The sequence below is a fragment of the Limulus polyphemus genome, unplaced genomic scaffold, assembly GCF_000517525.1.
Source record: "Limulus polyphemus unplaced genomic scaffold, Limulus_polyphemus-2.1.2 Scaffold122, whole genome shotgun sequence".
NCBI classification, from domain to species: domain Eukaryota; kingdom Metazoa; phylum Arthropoda; class Merostomata; order Xiphosura; family Limulidae; genus Limulus; species Limulus polyphemus.
The window spans coordinates 287,233-304,276 of NW_013665732.1; the positions used below are offsets into that span (position 1 = coordinate 287,233).

The 17,044-nt window shown below is 34.6% G+C and overlaps 1 protein-coding gene across 3 annotated transcripts in view; it reads right to left on the reverse strand.

Annotated features, from left to right (window-relative positions):
* Positions 1 to 17,044, reverse strand: part of LOC106472631 — a 193,250-nt gene that overhangs the window by 127,997 nt on the left and 48,209 nt on the right. For all 3 annotated transcript variants that reach the window (XM_022401998.1, XM_022401993.1, XM_022401989.1), the window contains exons 3-5: positions 14,729 to 14,887; positions 2,664 to 2,894; positions 2,193 to 2,337 (exon numbers count right to left, since the gene is read on the reverse strand). In XM_022401998.1, coding sequence (XP_022257706.1) covers positions 2,193 to 2,337; positions 2,664 to 2,894; positions 14,729 to 14,887 — 535 coding nt within the window. The remainder of the gene's footprint in view (positions 1 to 2,192; positions 2,338 to 2,663; positions 2,895 to 14,728; positions 14,888 to 17,044) is intronic.

A 17,044-nucleotide genomic window follows, 5' to 3' on the forward strand; every position in this document is an offset into this window, starting at 1 on the left:
GACGCCCACCTTACGAAGAGTTGCCTGAAAATGTGCCAGAGTTCGTGAAAGTGTTAGCTGAAAGGATGGATAATATTCACCATCAAGTGCGTTCAGACTTGAAAACGTCTGCTGATTCCATGAAGCTATGTTACGATAAGAAGTCTACTGAAATCAGCTTTGTACCAGGAGACAAGGTGTGGTTGTATAATCCCAGGAAGATCAAAGGGAAGTCTCCTAAGTTGTCTTCTTCATGGGAAGGCCTATATGACATAGTGACTCGTCTCTTAGACGTGACTTTCCGAATAAAATGTGGTCGGCGAGGTAAGCCAAAGGTGGTGCATGCCAACAGGCTTTGGCGCTTTCATAGTCCAGGACATTTCAGTTGGGACGAAGTGAAAAATGGAACAAAAGACGCCGCTGAAGACGTGTCACCTGGAAAGGCCACTGTCGAAGAAGAAACTCTACTCGGTTTTGAGAAGAGAAACAATGAAGCCCTTCATAAAGTTACTACCACTGATGTGACTATTACCGATAATAGGACAATTCCTGATGGAGCAGATGAACCTCACATGAAGCAGAAGCCAGTACGGAAGAAGATAAGTCTCGTAAAATTAAGAGACTTTGTTGAAGTTTAATTTTTATGTTAGTAGTGTTTGCAAATTCTGTACATTTAATTAAGTTATTGTTAATTATCTATTGGTTTAATGTAAGTGGCTATTGTTCGGGACGAACAATACTAAGGAATGGGTAGTGTTACGACAGCGGAAGTCACGTGACGCTAGTAACACGTCGTGATATTCTAGAAGGATCGGGGAACATCACGAATAATCCAGTATTTGCTAGGCGCCCTCTATTCTTGTATATAGGTGCGCCAGATAAAGTGAAATTAATGGGGAATAGAATTGCAGACAGACAGAGACGGACAATTGAGTCAAGTAGTGACCGTAAGTAAAGGGCGTGAATCGTTTTGAATTATAGAGTGAATTTAAGTTAAAGTGACTGTGGAAATTAAGTGTACTGCAAAGTTGAATTGAGAAAGAATAAACTAGTTTTATTTAAGAACGGACTTGTATCGCAGAAGTTTCAACGGAAAATTAACAAACGAACACAGACGTAACAATATGTATGTACACACGATAGTTAAGTTGTGGTGAGTTCAATTAAAGATATAAAGTCAACGTATAAGGAAAAACTTCCAAAAATGTGTTAACCTTTAATATAAATGTTTATTTCAATTTATTTTAACTTTTAAGAACGTCGAAAGTTTGTTTCCCTTTTTACATTTTCAAGAAGAATTATGAATTCTATCAATAGAAAAGAAGACATTAGTTCTAGCAAGGTAAAGGTGTTCTAGAAAGTTGCTTCAGTCAATATCAAATTACGTTTAGTCGGTAATGCTGTAGTCTTACCTGAGGCACAAGAGTGTGGATGTGACATATTGACAAAATATACAATTAGAACCTATGTTCTGGCTTTATTCAGCTATTTCTCTTCAAATATATTAGTTACCTTGCGAGATTGAAAATTAGCTACAGCAAAACCCATCTGTTCAATGCTATTCAAAACATTTTGTGATAAAAAATAGATTGGCCGAATACCAAGAAAAACCGCTAAATTAGCAAGGGCTAAGAATTTCGTCGCTTCAGTTGAACATATTTTTTATAAACTTGTAAATATGAAAACAAATTAATTTATAGTTTGATTTATTGTTTTCCAAGAAAATACCTATCAATAATTTATATTTTAAGCCGCTAGGATAGCGATATTCATGTAAGAATTGTTTAGTCATTTCGTTGAATTCAACATCAGAAACCCCGTAGGATAATTGTTTGGTCAATTGCATTTACTTTTATTTAGGTTCATACACAAAAGAACACATACAGACACACATATATATATATCCTTAAACGGAAAATGTTCTTGGATTACTTTTCTTTAAAATGAGTTAGTTTCATATATTTTGTAAATCAATATAAAAGACGGTCTTAATATTCGTTAGCTGATAAGTTTATCAGGATTTCTATGGCTACATCCCTACCCGAAGCCGAATAAATAGTTACTATGTTAATAATTTTAAAGATTAATAAATTCATAGATCATGAAGAAATTAATTTTCTACATACATAAAATTATTATTCAAAATTATCGGTGCTTGTTAGAAAAATACATTACATTATTTAAAAGAAAATTCACCAGATGGTGATATGTACCTCCACCACAAGTTACTGAGCAAGGGGACATGTGTATCTCTTTCCACACATAGTTCGGCTGTCTGCACGTTGATCCGTCTCCACCGCATACTCCACACTTATCAATAGTTTTGTTCGATCCCAGCTGAAGGTCACATCCTACAGGCTGAATATTGGAAGTAGAATGCATTTTAATGACCGGTTTACATTAAAATGACGATTGTAAGAAAGTAAATAGCCCTGAAAAATTATATTTTTGAGACTAGAAAATGAATGATAATTTCCTACGAACTTGTATTTGCTTGGTAGAGATTCAGAATCTTGGACTTCTTCTGTAAAATTGTATCATTCAGTAATACCAAATAAATATCAGAGACGTTTTATATCATGTACAAAATTAAGTCATTAAAAAAATGCACATTGCTTATGAAAACTTGATTTTGAAGCTCAAGTTTCTAACAATTGATTTTTGAAAAAACAAAAACTACTCACCATACATTTTCCGTCTACACACATATCAAGTGACCCCTGTCGGCAGCGGGTGCCGTCTTTAACTTTTTGCGCAAGTTTAGCGACAAACTCATTTTCTTTAGCTTGACAAGTCAAAGCACACGTATCTTCAGAATCGTAGAACGGCAACCATTCATATAATTGTCCACGATAGGGAACATCATTAAAAGCTGTACATTGTGTGCCTCGAAAGTCCTTCTGTTCTGGACAGCCCTTTAAACAAAAAATATCACTTATATCCTCATCATGTATAATTATAATGTTGATCAGCGGTTCTCAAACTTTTGTAACCCGAGGACCTCTTTTATTATTATTATTTTTTTTTTTTGCAGACCCCAAACCTTTCGATGGTTTTCTGCTTTGAAAAAAAAAAATATTCAGTGTACATGAAAAGCTTTATCCCAAATTAAATGTTTTAATTCATATATATATTTAATCTTATGAAAAATATTTGTTATTCTATATATCATATTCGTAAAAATATTTTAATAGAATTTCGGACATGACTTACGGACCCCCGAGGATCCGCATACACCAGTTTGAGAAATACTGATGTAGGCAATGACATTCATTCTTTAATCTTATTTAGATTAACAGCCATATGAATTGTTGTTGATGAAATAAAGATAATATATGATTAGAATATGAGTAGTCTCTCGCTGAGGTTACACCCAATAAGTTTGTGCAAACGAGACTATTTAAAAAATACTGGCTTTAGTCTTAGAAAAGCATTAGTCATTTGAAGCATTATGTGATATATTTATGAATTATCCCTCGCAGTTGTAAGCCTTTTGAGGTGATTAATGTATGTTAAGTAGGGTAAGCGTCAAGTACTGGTGCATAGGGCCGTTGAATAATTCCTTAACTGTTTAATTACTTCAGTAGACTTGCGCGCCGTGACTTCAATAGATCATAAGTAGTATATTGTAGAGGCCATTGAGCGATAAAGACGAATCATCGACTTGCTAGAAAGCTATGTTATTTTGTCTGTATACTCTGAAATGACAGACAATTGAGACTCCTAGGAACTGAACATTTTCAACTTGAATGGCTCTTACGTGTACGTGTACTTCGGCTATTAATGGACATATAAGAAACCCTTAGGATTTAGGTACAGCTGTCTCTAATTTTGAGCTACTAACCAGATGGAAGGCAGCTAGCCAGCAGCATTCCTCGCCACAAGGGCCTTGTTCGAGTCTTTTAACCAATAAAAAAAATTGATTGTCTTTTCTATAATACATTCACAGCTGTAAGTGCTGAATCACGTCTCGAATCCCGAACCCTTCGATCGGGAACCTAACACGCAGACCTGATCAAACCATCGTCGAAGCTCAGAAAATATAACGATGCTGAGAACAACTGATCACTAAACTAAATGCTAAATTGGGTTTGGGCATTACTGACCATGCCCAGCTTTGGTCTTTCTAATCTATCTCAAATGTATCTTTAAAAATGGGTTTAAGAAAAGCCTTAAGCCTTGTTCTTAAGAAACTCGTATCTGATATATACGGATGCACAAATTTATGTTATATTACGTTATAACAATATATATATCCCTCTCATTCAATTGAAACAAAATCATGGATTCATATTATAGCTGGATCTGGTGGTTAACGTGCCGGGCTATGGATCGAAAGGACAGTGGTTCTAGTTGCTAAAGGACCAAGAATAGCCTAGTGATTAGCGTGCTCGGACTGTGAGTTCGGGAGTTTAAGATTCGCTGCTCCTTACAGCAAGATCGCGTTCTGCATTTTGGGACTGTGGGTAAACAACAAGAGTGACGGTCAAACCCCACTATTCGGTCAGACAAGAGTAGCTTAAGAGTTGGCTTGGTTGTTGCTTTCCCTCTAATCTATCAGTTCAAAATTAGAGATAGCTACGTACAGATATCCATTTGTGTAACTTTGCAAGAAAATTATGAAACAAACAGAGCTAATGATTTCGCTCCGCGCTTTCGGCCGTTGGGGCTTCATTACAGTGACAGTCAATCCCGTTATATGTTTCAAAGTAGCTGCTTAGGGAGTTTAAGCCGCTTTCTAGTTCTCATCCTTCTGATCACCTGTCCTGAGTTAAGAACCTTGAATAAAATATTTTTCTAATCTAGCCGTTTAGTCGTTGTACCTCATAAGATGCTGTTCAGATTGACAATAAAAATTACCAAAATAAATTATATTATAGATTTCGTTGTGTAGCCAGTATTTCTGTATAACCAGTTTCAAATTTGAAAGGATGTTTTTATCACAAAGCTACAAAATAAGTTATCTAGGCTCTGTCTACTGCGGAGAACCGAACGTCGGATTTTAGCGTTGTGAGTACGTATACATACCGCTGACCCACCGGGGGATAATTTGGAAGGTTTATCTCAGTCAGTGAATTTTGTTAAGGATAATTTATTTAATCTTTTCATATCGCCAATCTAGCATTTGGTTGGACTTCTTATTCAAAATTATTTTTTATCAATATTGCTGTGCTTAGCCTTTGCCACTTTAAAATCGAACAGGAAAAATATAAATTTATGAAGAAGTCAATTTAATATCCACAGAGAGTTGCTTTCAAAAGTTTGTAGTAATAAATGCAACATTTTTGTTAATAATTACCCAAGCATACAGGTGATTTGAGTAAAAATAGTGTGTGGTGGGCCATGGTAGCAAATGTTGTTGTAAGCGTGAGCTTTATCTCCTGTTTTAGATCACTGATGGGAAATATATATACATATAAGTCAAATCCTTTTTTGAAGATGAGCATTTAATATCATTCATGGGAAACAAATTTGATGTCCAGTGGAAAGTGCGCGTGTCGTGATAACAGAAGTTACACTCAGTGAATGTTTATAATGCCTTCTAAGATAGACCGATGTCTCTTAATGAAAAGCATGAAGTGTTGAGATGTTACTTAAAGGTTGATGCAATGAGAAGAAAAGTTATAATATTTTTCTAATGAAATTCATCAAAGTAGGCAATGCAACATTAGCATTGTCCAGAAAGTCCCAATATGCAAATAAGTGTTAACATTGGGTTAAGTCTATATTAGCGAAGACAATCGAACAACATGAATCCACTTCATCATGCATTATTCATGATTGGGACAATACAGTAACATCCAAAGTTCTCTCTAGGATGCTGCCAAACCTATGTCAATTCGTCCAAGATAAACCACGAGTAACGAAATTCGTCCTTTCATATTATGGTTTTCCACAGTTCTTCTTCATCTATTCATGGCTATTGAGAGGAGCTACACTATCATTGAAGTCCTGATTAATGAGCTTTAACGTTATTTGTGTGGTAAAGTAAAACAAAATATACAGAAAACATATTTACTCTTAAATGTGTTCAAATTTACTTTAATATTTATTTACTATGAACATTCAGCTATTATTGTTCGTACATTTCCTAAAAAACCCGTGATATGTGTTCTAGACTAATAAAATCAGTAAAGTGCACAAGTTAGATTTCTTTGTTATAATATGAAGATGGACATTTTCTAACATAGAAAACATAGCAGGAAGACATTCCATTTTGATATTTTGCTCTGGGTTCTTCACTAGATTTTAACTTTATCGTTTCTGATGCTTTAATCAGGAAAGATGCAATTCAGAGAGAACGAGAAATACGAGTGACCGTGAAGCAGTAAAAAGGCTGTGAACGTAAAGTGCATGAGCATTTGTTTTTTCTTTTTGAAGAAAGAATAACGATCAATATATCGAAATGTTGATGCAAAATTAAGTGATAGCAAAGGAACGCTATATTAACCTGAGTAAATAATTTTATGTAACCTGGTTTCATATTGAATTTAATCCTAAAATCGTTAGTCGATCGTACAGAAATTGCCATGTTTTGGTGGTAACTTTGAATTAAAAGTCCGATAGGCCAGTTTCTCATATAAAACTTTGCATACGTTTGGGGTTCTATCTCTTGCTTTGAAAAACACAACAAAACTCATAAAATGTTGTATTTTTCTTGACGAAGAGTCCTCACAAAGCAAAACTACGTTTGCTTGGGGCCATTCTATATTGGCTTTGATTTCTATAGTAAGAAGGTTTACAACATGTTCATGACATCTAGGAAACTATGCACACTTAGTAAATATTCTTCAGATATTTCTTATGACTTTTGTTGGTTGAGGTCTAATCAACCATATCAAAGTTTGCCAATCACTGACCTAAAACATTGAAAATGGTTACAACGAGAAGAACGAAGTAACTTATTCTTATTAACCTTTATACTTCGCAGTTTTATTGCTTTATTTCGATTGGATTCTAACGTGTTTAGACGATACCTCTTTCTGGTCATTTCAACTTCGACAAGAATTACATCGTGACTACATTCACAACGTATGCATTTCATGCAAACATCACACCTTCCAACCTTGTATTTCCAACAAAGATTAGGGTAATCATGACTCTCGGACATTTTCTCAGCGTATATTGACTTTCATGGAGTTTCATCAAACACGAACGGGGGAATAACTCACTTTTAAATGGAGATTTTTCTGTAAGATGTGAACCGGTTGACACAAAAAAAGTGTATTGTTCGAAAGTTCCTATATCAATTATCGTCGAAAGACAATTTTAGTGATTTTCACTGTTTCCTGGATATAATGACGACCAAATAGCCACTAATTTCTGTACGATCGACTCCTACTTTTAGGGTCGTTTTATCTAGGTATTCTTAATCTCAATACCTATGCGTTGCCAACATTTTGACACGTAATACTTTCTCAACCATTTGTTAAAGCATAGTATCTCACCAACAACCACCGCCCAACGGTATGTTTAAACTCCTCTGTGGCCTAACACAACCAAAATTATTTAACATGGCGAAACCAAATCAGAGGTTTTCAAAATACTTATTTGCAACTTTCAGGTCATTAAAAGTTACTTCTTTTTTTTTTTCTTGTTAATCATAGCTCTACAAAATGTGCTATCTATGCTCTGCCCATTGCGGGTACCAAAACCCAATTTGAGCATTACAAGCTCTCAGACTTACCATGAGCCACAGGGGGTTCACTTTTAAGTTCAGGCTTTAGTGTTTTAATATGTGTGTGCATCTATAATCTTCTACAGAGAACGCATGGAACTTATCTGAATTTTTCTCTTAAAACATTCTAAAACTAGTTTATATAAAACCCGAAGGCTATAAACAAATTAACCAGAGAGGTATTGGGTCATCAGATATAACACCGCAGTCTATTAGAAGTTTTCCTAACGTCTGGTAACGTAATGACCTTTTCTGTGTTGAATTAATCTTCATCGCACTTAATTGAACTAAGCTTAGTAACGTTTTAATAACTTTATGATCCTGCAACTCTTCGTTTCAGTCGACTCTATTCAGACATATAATAATTTCATATCATTTACCTGCTTGTTGCTAAATAATTCTGTCTAGGATATGTCAGTTTATTTAAAGTAATTTTTGTCAAATTGGTATACATAGTCCATTTATTGTCTCAACTGTGGCACCATAGAGTGACAAACATAACAGATTTGACTGACTGTCTGATATTGGATGACTGAAGAAGACTGCATCCTCAAGTAAAAACCTCGCATTTTCTTATAGGTGCTATTAGTCCACCTAAGTAGCACGAAATGGAAAATGTCCCCCTCTTACGGCATAGCAGCGTGCTTAGTGCTTATAACGCTAAAATTTGGGGTTCGATTACTGAGGATATGCATAGTCCATATTGTAAAGTTTTTCGTTTAACAATAACAACAACTAATAGTTGGAAATAACACAGATAAGAATAGCAAACTGGAATAGGAATTCTTGATTGGCGAGACAGTCGATACTTCTTTGATTTGGTATCGCCCCCAGTCGCTCAGCAGTAAGTATGCGGACTTATAACGCTAAAATTCGTGTTTTGATATCCGTGTTGGGCTCAGAACAGATAGCCCATTGTGTAGCTTTGCGCTTAACTACAAATAAAAATTATTTGGTGTCTTTTACCATTAAATGTATATATATATATATATATATTCCTTATGAGCAGCCTATAAGCATATAAATCTGTTAACCACAGAGTTCAAGTTTGCAGAACACAGTGACCCATTAAGCCTTATGAACCAAGTAGAGGAAATTTAATTTGTGATATTTTGCCATGAATATTGGCTTTAAATGAACATATAATACTGTCGTTTCAAACTTTTCATGAATACATGATTCAGGAAGCTTAAAAGTAAGTTCCACGTTATGATATTCATATAGTTTGAAGCTATTGTTTACAATTAACTTGGTTAAAGTTGGTTAATCGGGCGTAGAGCATAGAATTCTGAAAATGTACACTTCATTACACGAAGAAATTAATAAAGATTCAGAGGTTTTTTTTATTTGTTTTGAATTTCGCGCAAAGCTACAAGAGAGCTATCTGCGCTAGCCGTCCCTGATTTAGCAGTGTAAAACTAGAGGGAAGGCGGCTAGTCATCACCAACCACCGCCAACTCTTGGGCTACTCTTTTACGAGCGAATAGTGAGAATGACTGTCACATTATAACGCCCCCATGGCTGAAAGGAGGAGCATGTTTGGTGTGACGGGGATTCGAACCCGCGACTCTCAGATTGCGTGGCTAGCGCCCTAACCACCGGGCTATGCCGGGCAGATTCAGAGGGTTTTGAAATTTACTAAATTCGGTACCGATTTTCTTGATAAGGTAGACCGAGAATAAAAACTTAGGCAGAGTATATTCATTATATCCAAATTAAATGTGTTATTGAAACTTGTTTTTACAATAAGATATTTAATTCGATTTATAGACGTGATTGTAAAAGGTCATTTGTGGAGTACAAATTTCATATCCTTATTGTACCAAGCATCGTGTTAGATACATTAGAATAAATAGTCTTGAAGATAGAATCAGCAATTATTTGGTACATTACGTACACCCCCTGAACAGCATTTGACGACTGGTACCATTTGAAAGTCAGGTATGTGTAGATTCAATGAAGTCTAGGTGTCAACTTGTATTCACACCAGTTAATATTTTTATGGGACTTTTTGTAACACCAACATACACGAGAAAACGCAAAAGCAAATAAATTGCAACTAAAAGTGAAATTTTTGGAATTTGTTGTTTTTAGATGTGTATTATATATATATATATATATATATATATATACATGTGTGTGTGTATATATTTTGGAAAAATAATTCTTATTTAGCCATAAAAGTGTTACAAATGACGGATTTAGTTGAACTAGCAAAGAATGAAAATAAACTATGATAAAAGGGGGGAAAAAACTGAAATTAGAAAAATAAAACAATTAATTATTGAAGCTTGGTTTTTTATATGTGGTTGTGTGGGTCACATAATACAATGATGTTGTGGTATATTTAGATTGTATAATTTAAAGGGGCACATGTAAATAATGTCTGTATTGCAGGTCGGCGTTAGTAACACTCTGAACATGAGTGCCGTGCAGTTCTCTTGTTGACGATTTAGTTATAGAGCTTTCAGTTACCTTTACATCCTTTGAATTCTGATTGCGTCTACTGTTTAAAGTAGAGATATAATTGTGAAAAATTATTATTCTTTTGGTAGATTTGAACAAGGCCAGGATGTTCAACGAGGAACATCTCTCCAGCATCCAGGAAGAGGCTAAACCAGACTTTTCTGCATACTTCAAGATCATATTGTTGTCTGGTCCTCTGACATAAACAGTCACAAGTAGCAGTCCTTTTGGTTCATATCTCCACACCGATGAATCCAAAGATATGATTTAAACATGTACGAGGCATAAATCCGATATATTCCTGTCCATAATTCTTCGAACAGCTTATGTTTCCTATTACAAATACATGCCTTGTGACTTTATCAGTAGCTTCCTGAGAGTATGAAAGGTAAAATTTCCGAATTATGTCTGGCAAAACGTCCAAGACTGACTGCAAAATTTGGAAACACTGTCACCATGAGCGGAAACACTAGACAAAATTACCACAAAATAATTTGGAAAATGTATGATGCGAAGTGTTCAGGAGCCGATGTGAAAGAAGTAAAATGTAAGTCCTCTGCAGAAAACAGGACAAGAGTAAGTCTCTCCCTCCGCACACTGTCTTGATCACCACTTTAATCAAGCAAATTACCAGACATTTATCTCTAAAATAGCACTCATGGACAGTCCATCCTGTCGATCACCCATCGGAAATGAATGGGAAATGCAAGGAGACAAAATGGAGCTTAAACTAATGACACAAGACCCCGCACAAAAATCACTTGTAGGAGTAATAACGCGTGTCTGCACAAATATCAGTGTCAGATACGCTGCAGCTGTTCTTCACAAGGGCTTCTTTAGACTAAGGCATGCGCCTGAATGTGAAGAACTTTTTGTCGAAACTCTAGAAAGGATCTTATGGTACTGACTCACATGAAGAGAGTAGATCCAGTTACTGTATTGATTGTGTCAAACCAGCATCAGATGTTGACTTATAGTAATCACATAGAGTATTAACATTTAGTGAACATTATTTAAGCTTATTCAACTGCATTTTATATGTCTATCACAATGTATGGTGAATTATAAGCATGTGGAATATATATATATATATATAGCATATGACAAATGCCCGTATTTTATTTCTTTCGTAAATAAAGTAGATTCATGAAATGGTGTATTACTTACGTTAGAATGTACATATAAAGTGACACCTGGTCTTAAAATACTCACAAGACTATACTCCATTCTGTGGCTTTACAAGTAAATTTTTTAGTGAGGGACTACGAAAATTAATTTCAGAGGCCTTTGGGACACATGGCTCTCAGACTGAAAAAAATTCACACCAATATTGTTTTGTTTGTTTTGGATATTTGATCGAAGTTACACAAGGACTATCTGGGCTGGCTGTCCCTAATTTTAAACTGATAGATTAGATGGAAAGTAGCTAATTAACACCAAGTATTGGATTATGCTAATATAATTGTATGATTTGACTGTCACTCTTATAACATGGCCACTGCCCCAAAGTGCAGAGAGCGATTTTTGTTCTTTGCTTACGATAACAGAACACGATCCATAAACTTTTAGATCCACCACTTTGCACGCTAACCTCTAAGACTGCACGCTAAAGAAAGCGGGAAATACGGTAACTGTTACTCACCATGTACAGACAGAGTGTACCATATCGAGTTGAGCTAACTCAGGATGGAATTCATTTAAGGATTCGTAATAGTTATGTATTGTTAATTTGAAACCTGGCGTAAACCATCAGATTTAGGCTTACCCATTTTTCTATCAAAAATTGTAAGCTTGAGTCACTGGGCTGATTGTTTATAATAAAATGAACAGAAAAATAAATGAAATGATATCTACCTAGTTTGAGTGGGATTACAGATTACGTGTAGTATATAAAGATTGCCTTTTAAAGAAGGTTAATCGCATTTGTATGAAGAAAACTTTGTTTACTCTTATACATACGTACATATTTAATTTATGGTGAATTACCAAACCATTTAAGGGATGAATTATGGCTGTAAACTATGTCACAGCCCTTTCTGTGAGGCTGTTGAGCAATGTAGCTTCAAATGGTATAACATTTCAAAGAAATTAATCTTCAATTATTTTAATGAAAGCTGAAAAGGTTGCACAACAGAGAAATTAGGACATCAATAAGTTTCGAAAGCACACCACAAGACAATCAGGACTAGAGCACTCATCCACAAATTGAAGGCTATGGATACAAAAACTATTGCGATGGAATTTGACATACCTTCTGGTGTAGTTACAAGATGATAAACAAGGATATAAAGCGGATGAAATACTACAAGCCATACTTTGAAATCAACGGCAGTTTTTATGAAAAGATGGCCTAAGAAACACATAACCGGTCAACTCCATCCATGCAGTTTTGACCTGTTAAGCATTGTCTTGAAAGCACAGATCCACACTCAGCGGAAAGTTTGTTAAGATGTGTGGTCTAAGATTGACCTTGTCATCCTTCGTAGAAGCTTCTTACAACGAAAACTGCATGCGATGTTAGGCAATTGTGCATTATCGTGGTCACTAAGGTGAAAACAATCGACGATGGAGGGAATCTTACAAGGCCAGCTCATAAACTGGACAATATTTCTTATAAAATGTGATTAACCTCAGAAATACTTGACCAATCTTTGGTTATAGCTATTTTGATGATATATTTTGTTGAAGAGTAACTTCAATATTCTCTTCGATGTATGGGAAAAAAATTAACGCACCTAAAGAAGCAAAATATATTTTTTTTATTCATAAAAATAATCGAAAAGTGATTTCCCAACCTGTCTTTGAAACAGTGTACTTAAAGATACACATATGTGCATGAGTATTTTCTTTCGTATATATATATATGTGAGACACAAAATCAGAATAACATGTTTACAATAGTTTTGGCTATTATTCATAGCCAATATAGAAGTATATCTAATGAGCTGAATGTACTGTAGAACGACAAGTGATCGTTAAATTTTATGTTGTCAGTCAATAGCGCGTGATAAAGAGCTTCATCCAGAAACGTGCTTAGGGGAGTTTTATCCTAGATCCTTCTGGACTTCCCTTTAGTAAGTTCTGTATATATCATTTGACGCTGAGTGAGGTTGAGGGGAAGAAGTAAAAAAAAGTTCATTTATTTTTCTATATTGTGAGGAATTTATCCTCTTGAATATTTTAATCCTCAGTAATGGAAAATATGGAATATTAAGTGATAATTGTAGCTTCGGTTATTTCTACATTACTTTTGTAGTTGAATTAAAATATATATGTCTTAAACATCATAAGACAGAAATGTAAGTGAGCATAACTATCAAGCTATTTATGAGTTCGAACCTAAAACGTTTCAGATACATAACGTAGTAAAATAGATAAAGATGATTAGTATTTAATTATCCATCCTTATGCATCCCCATGACGAAGCATAGCTACGAATGTATGAAACTTTTCGTAATTGAGTGAAAGACATTTTAATATAAAGATAAAAAACAACAACAACAGCACATGAAAGTCTTTTTCGACAACTGGTTTTCAAAACCTTAAAGCATATATACTTCCTTACTTTTTGGCCTAAAGTAACCATCAAAATTCCAACCTTTGTGCATGTGTCATCCTAGTTTTCTCCTTGTTATATTAATTAACTATCTCAAGCGTATGCTTGAGATTCTAAATTTGTTTCTGTTAGGTTCTGTAATAAAAAGATGCCACTAAATGTTTTGAACTTCAAAAACATTTAATTCCAGAATATAAATTCATATATAAAAATGCATGACTTAATTATTTTGTTAGAATATACCTGCGGTGGGCACAAAAAGTTCTATTGAAGAATAAATAAAACGCATGGCTTTGATTATGAATGAAAATAATGCAAATGTTTCCTGACTAAACTTATCATAAATATTGATAAGTGTGGCAATTTAGCTTTTGGTAATCTGAATAGTGCCTAACCGATTTTGAAGCTCTTACATGCATTTGTGCATAGATATTTGCAACTCATTCATGGTTTGCTTTGAGTTAAATATACAATATAGTTAAAGATCTCTAAGAAATAAAGTATATCATAATATATTCAATTATCATCATTCTAAAAGATAAAAGGTAGAGAGTGTAACATGAGAAGCATCTTAAGCCTCATAGAACTGTCTGAACTTTTCTCATATTTTCAACCTCATCGGCACCTTTTGTGATACATGAGCTAAAATGTCAGGTTAGAGACCCCAAGGTTCATGAATAACCACCCTTAATTTAAAGCTGCTCACCAGAGTGACGGAAACTATTTAGTAGCACTCGTCACCTACAAGATTACTATTAACAAAATAGTGTCAATTTTATAACATGCCCACTTCTAAAAATAATAGCATGTTTAGGAGTACATCACAGGCTTGAACCAGAGACATTTAGTTATGCAGCCCAGCAAGTTAATCATCAATCCGTAAGCAAGTCAATTGAATTTTCCAAGATGAAATTTATCAATACTTTTAGCATATACATATATATATGTGTGTGTGTGTGTGTTATATTAAAATTAAAAAGCTAGTTTTCATTTTTGTTCACATAATAAAAGGAATAGTTCTATTACATACTATGTTTGATAACACTTACCTCCATATTGCATATATGGTATCTTACTGGGTCGCCTTTACATTCTGACTTGTCAATGCATCTTCGCAGCTGGTAGGTGACACCACCGTCGCAGCTCCTGGAGCACATACTCCAGTCACTCCATTCAGACCAGCCAATAAGTTCTGAATCTCTAGTTTTCTACAGAAACCGCAACCGTTAACATGAAACTTTCACAACACGTTATATGTACACTAAAAATGGATTTTATCATTTAATGGAAGATACTAACTTGTAATAGTGATAGTAGTGGCTTATTTTATGTACAAGCTTTCATACTCTTTTACTGCTATATTGTTTTTTTACCTAACTGTATACACCTGATAACATTGATTACTGTTTAGTATTTTGTATTTCCTTTATAACTTTTTTCGAATTAATAAAATATTTATTTTACTACAATTCGAAAGCGCTCGAGTTTGGGGTCTGATTTTAAGTTTATTACACTTTATATGTGATCTTTTGTGCCAACTCTTTTATCAAGGCTAAAAGTTTAAATATACTCAATCAAGAAAAGTGACGCCCCTTTTGCTATTTACAGGACGATTAACAAGAAACCAATATATTTAGAGTGAATATATATTTAAAACATCTTGTTCTAGGGGAATTAAATTTCATTACAGGCACATTGAAAATAATAATTTATATTGAGAAAAGTTTGGACATGGTAAAGGGTGCTTCAAAAGGGCATTACATTGCCCAGCTAAATCGCTTTTCTCGCAGACACACGGATTTTATTTTTCTTCTCTCTCTCTCTCTTTTTATGTCTCCCGATGGGCCTGCGGTAAGTTTTCGGACTTCCAACGCTAAAGTTCAGGGTCCGACACCTATCGGTTGACACAGCAGTTAGCCTAATGTGGCTTTACTCTAAACAAACAAACAAACGAAACTGATGACTGGAATGAAATACGAATCAGCGTGCAAGATATTTAAGGGTCAATGAACACCGATCAGAACAAATAACGATTGCAGTAACTTAGGGATAGGCTTGATATGTTGATTGAGAATGACGAGAAACCTGCTAAGTTTCTTCTGTGAAAGCCTTTGAAACACTCTGTATAGTGTCCAAAGTGTCTTGAATAAAACCTATGATTTTCAATGTGTCTCTAGCGAAATTTAGTTCTCCTAGAATAAGTAGTTTTTTATTGAAAAATAGTTTTAAATATGCAGTTTTATTTATAGTCAGCCTCTATATATATGACATTTTTCAATAAATTAGAAGTATGGTGCCTTCTACTGCCACCACCTGTTTTAACTACAAACATCTGTGTGTAAAACCTCTTTCATATTTTCAAACTTTTTAATCGTTTCACAACTTCTTTATAAGTATCTATTTTTAACTTCTTAAACCGAATCCTTTCCTCATTGGCTCATTCCAAACTAAACTAAAAAACGTATGCGTTGCGACAGTAGTTACAGCTAACATTCAGTTTTTACATTCACACACCAAAGTAGTGAATCACAGTGTTGTATACCATCACGCTATCGATCAGCGAGAAGCGACTCGAACTTTGGATTGTCATGTTGCGGCAACTTTTAGGCACACGGGGTGATTAATAAGGAAACGTTTTTCTTGTACCCTGTCGCCATGTTACGCTCGAAGAGACAGCGGGCTCAGAGTTCTTCAGTGATTTATCCTAGTGTGGTTGCCATGAGGTTCTTTATTTGTCATGTATCGACTTTCGTAGGTAAAGCAGTTTATGGCTGTTTACTGATAAGAGTTGAGAATTTCAAATATGAGAAACTTTATTTAATAAGTGTGCTCAGTCCTTTATTTCAAACCACTCCAAAATTATTCGTTTTGAATAATAATATGATTTAGTGCTAACACAGTCAAATGTTTTCACTGGCACATAGATACGAACGTTAAAAGATAAGCATCTGTTATGCTAAACGTTTATGCAACCAATGATAGAATTGGAACAGTTGTAACTGTTCATTGTTTGGTGACACTTTTACAATAATTATCATAGTCCTTTATGTAGTGAAAATCGTTTGGTAATGCATATGTAATAATAATAGTAATATTCCACTATGCGTTTGGTGACAGTCTTATGTAAGATAGACATAGTCCACTATGTATTCCAAACCATACAGTTACAATTTTTTGTCAATTAAAATAGTACGCTATGTATTCCAAACCGTTTGGTGATACAATCGTTAAGCAGAAAATGAAGTCTAATTAAAACTTAATCTCCGCTGTAAAATAAAACAGCATGTTTAATCTACGTCATCGGTGAACTAAAACTCTTTCATATAGAATACATATATAGTATATGTATATATATATATATATAT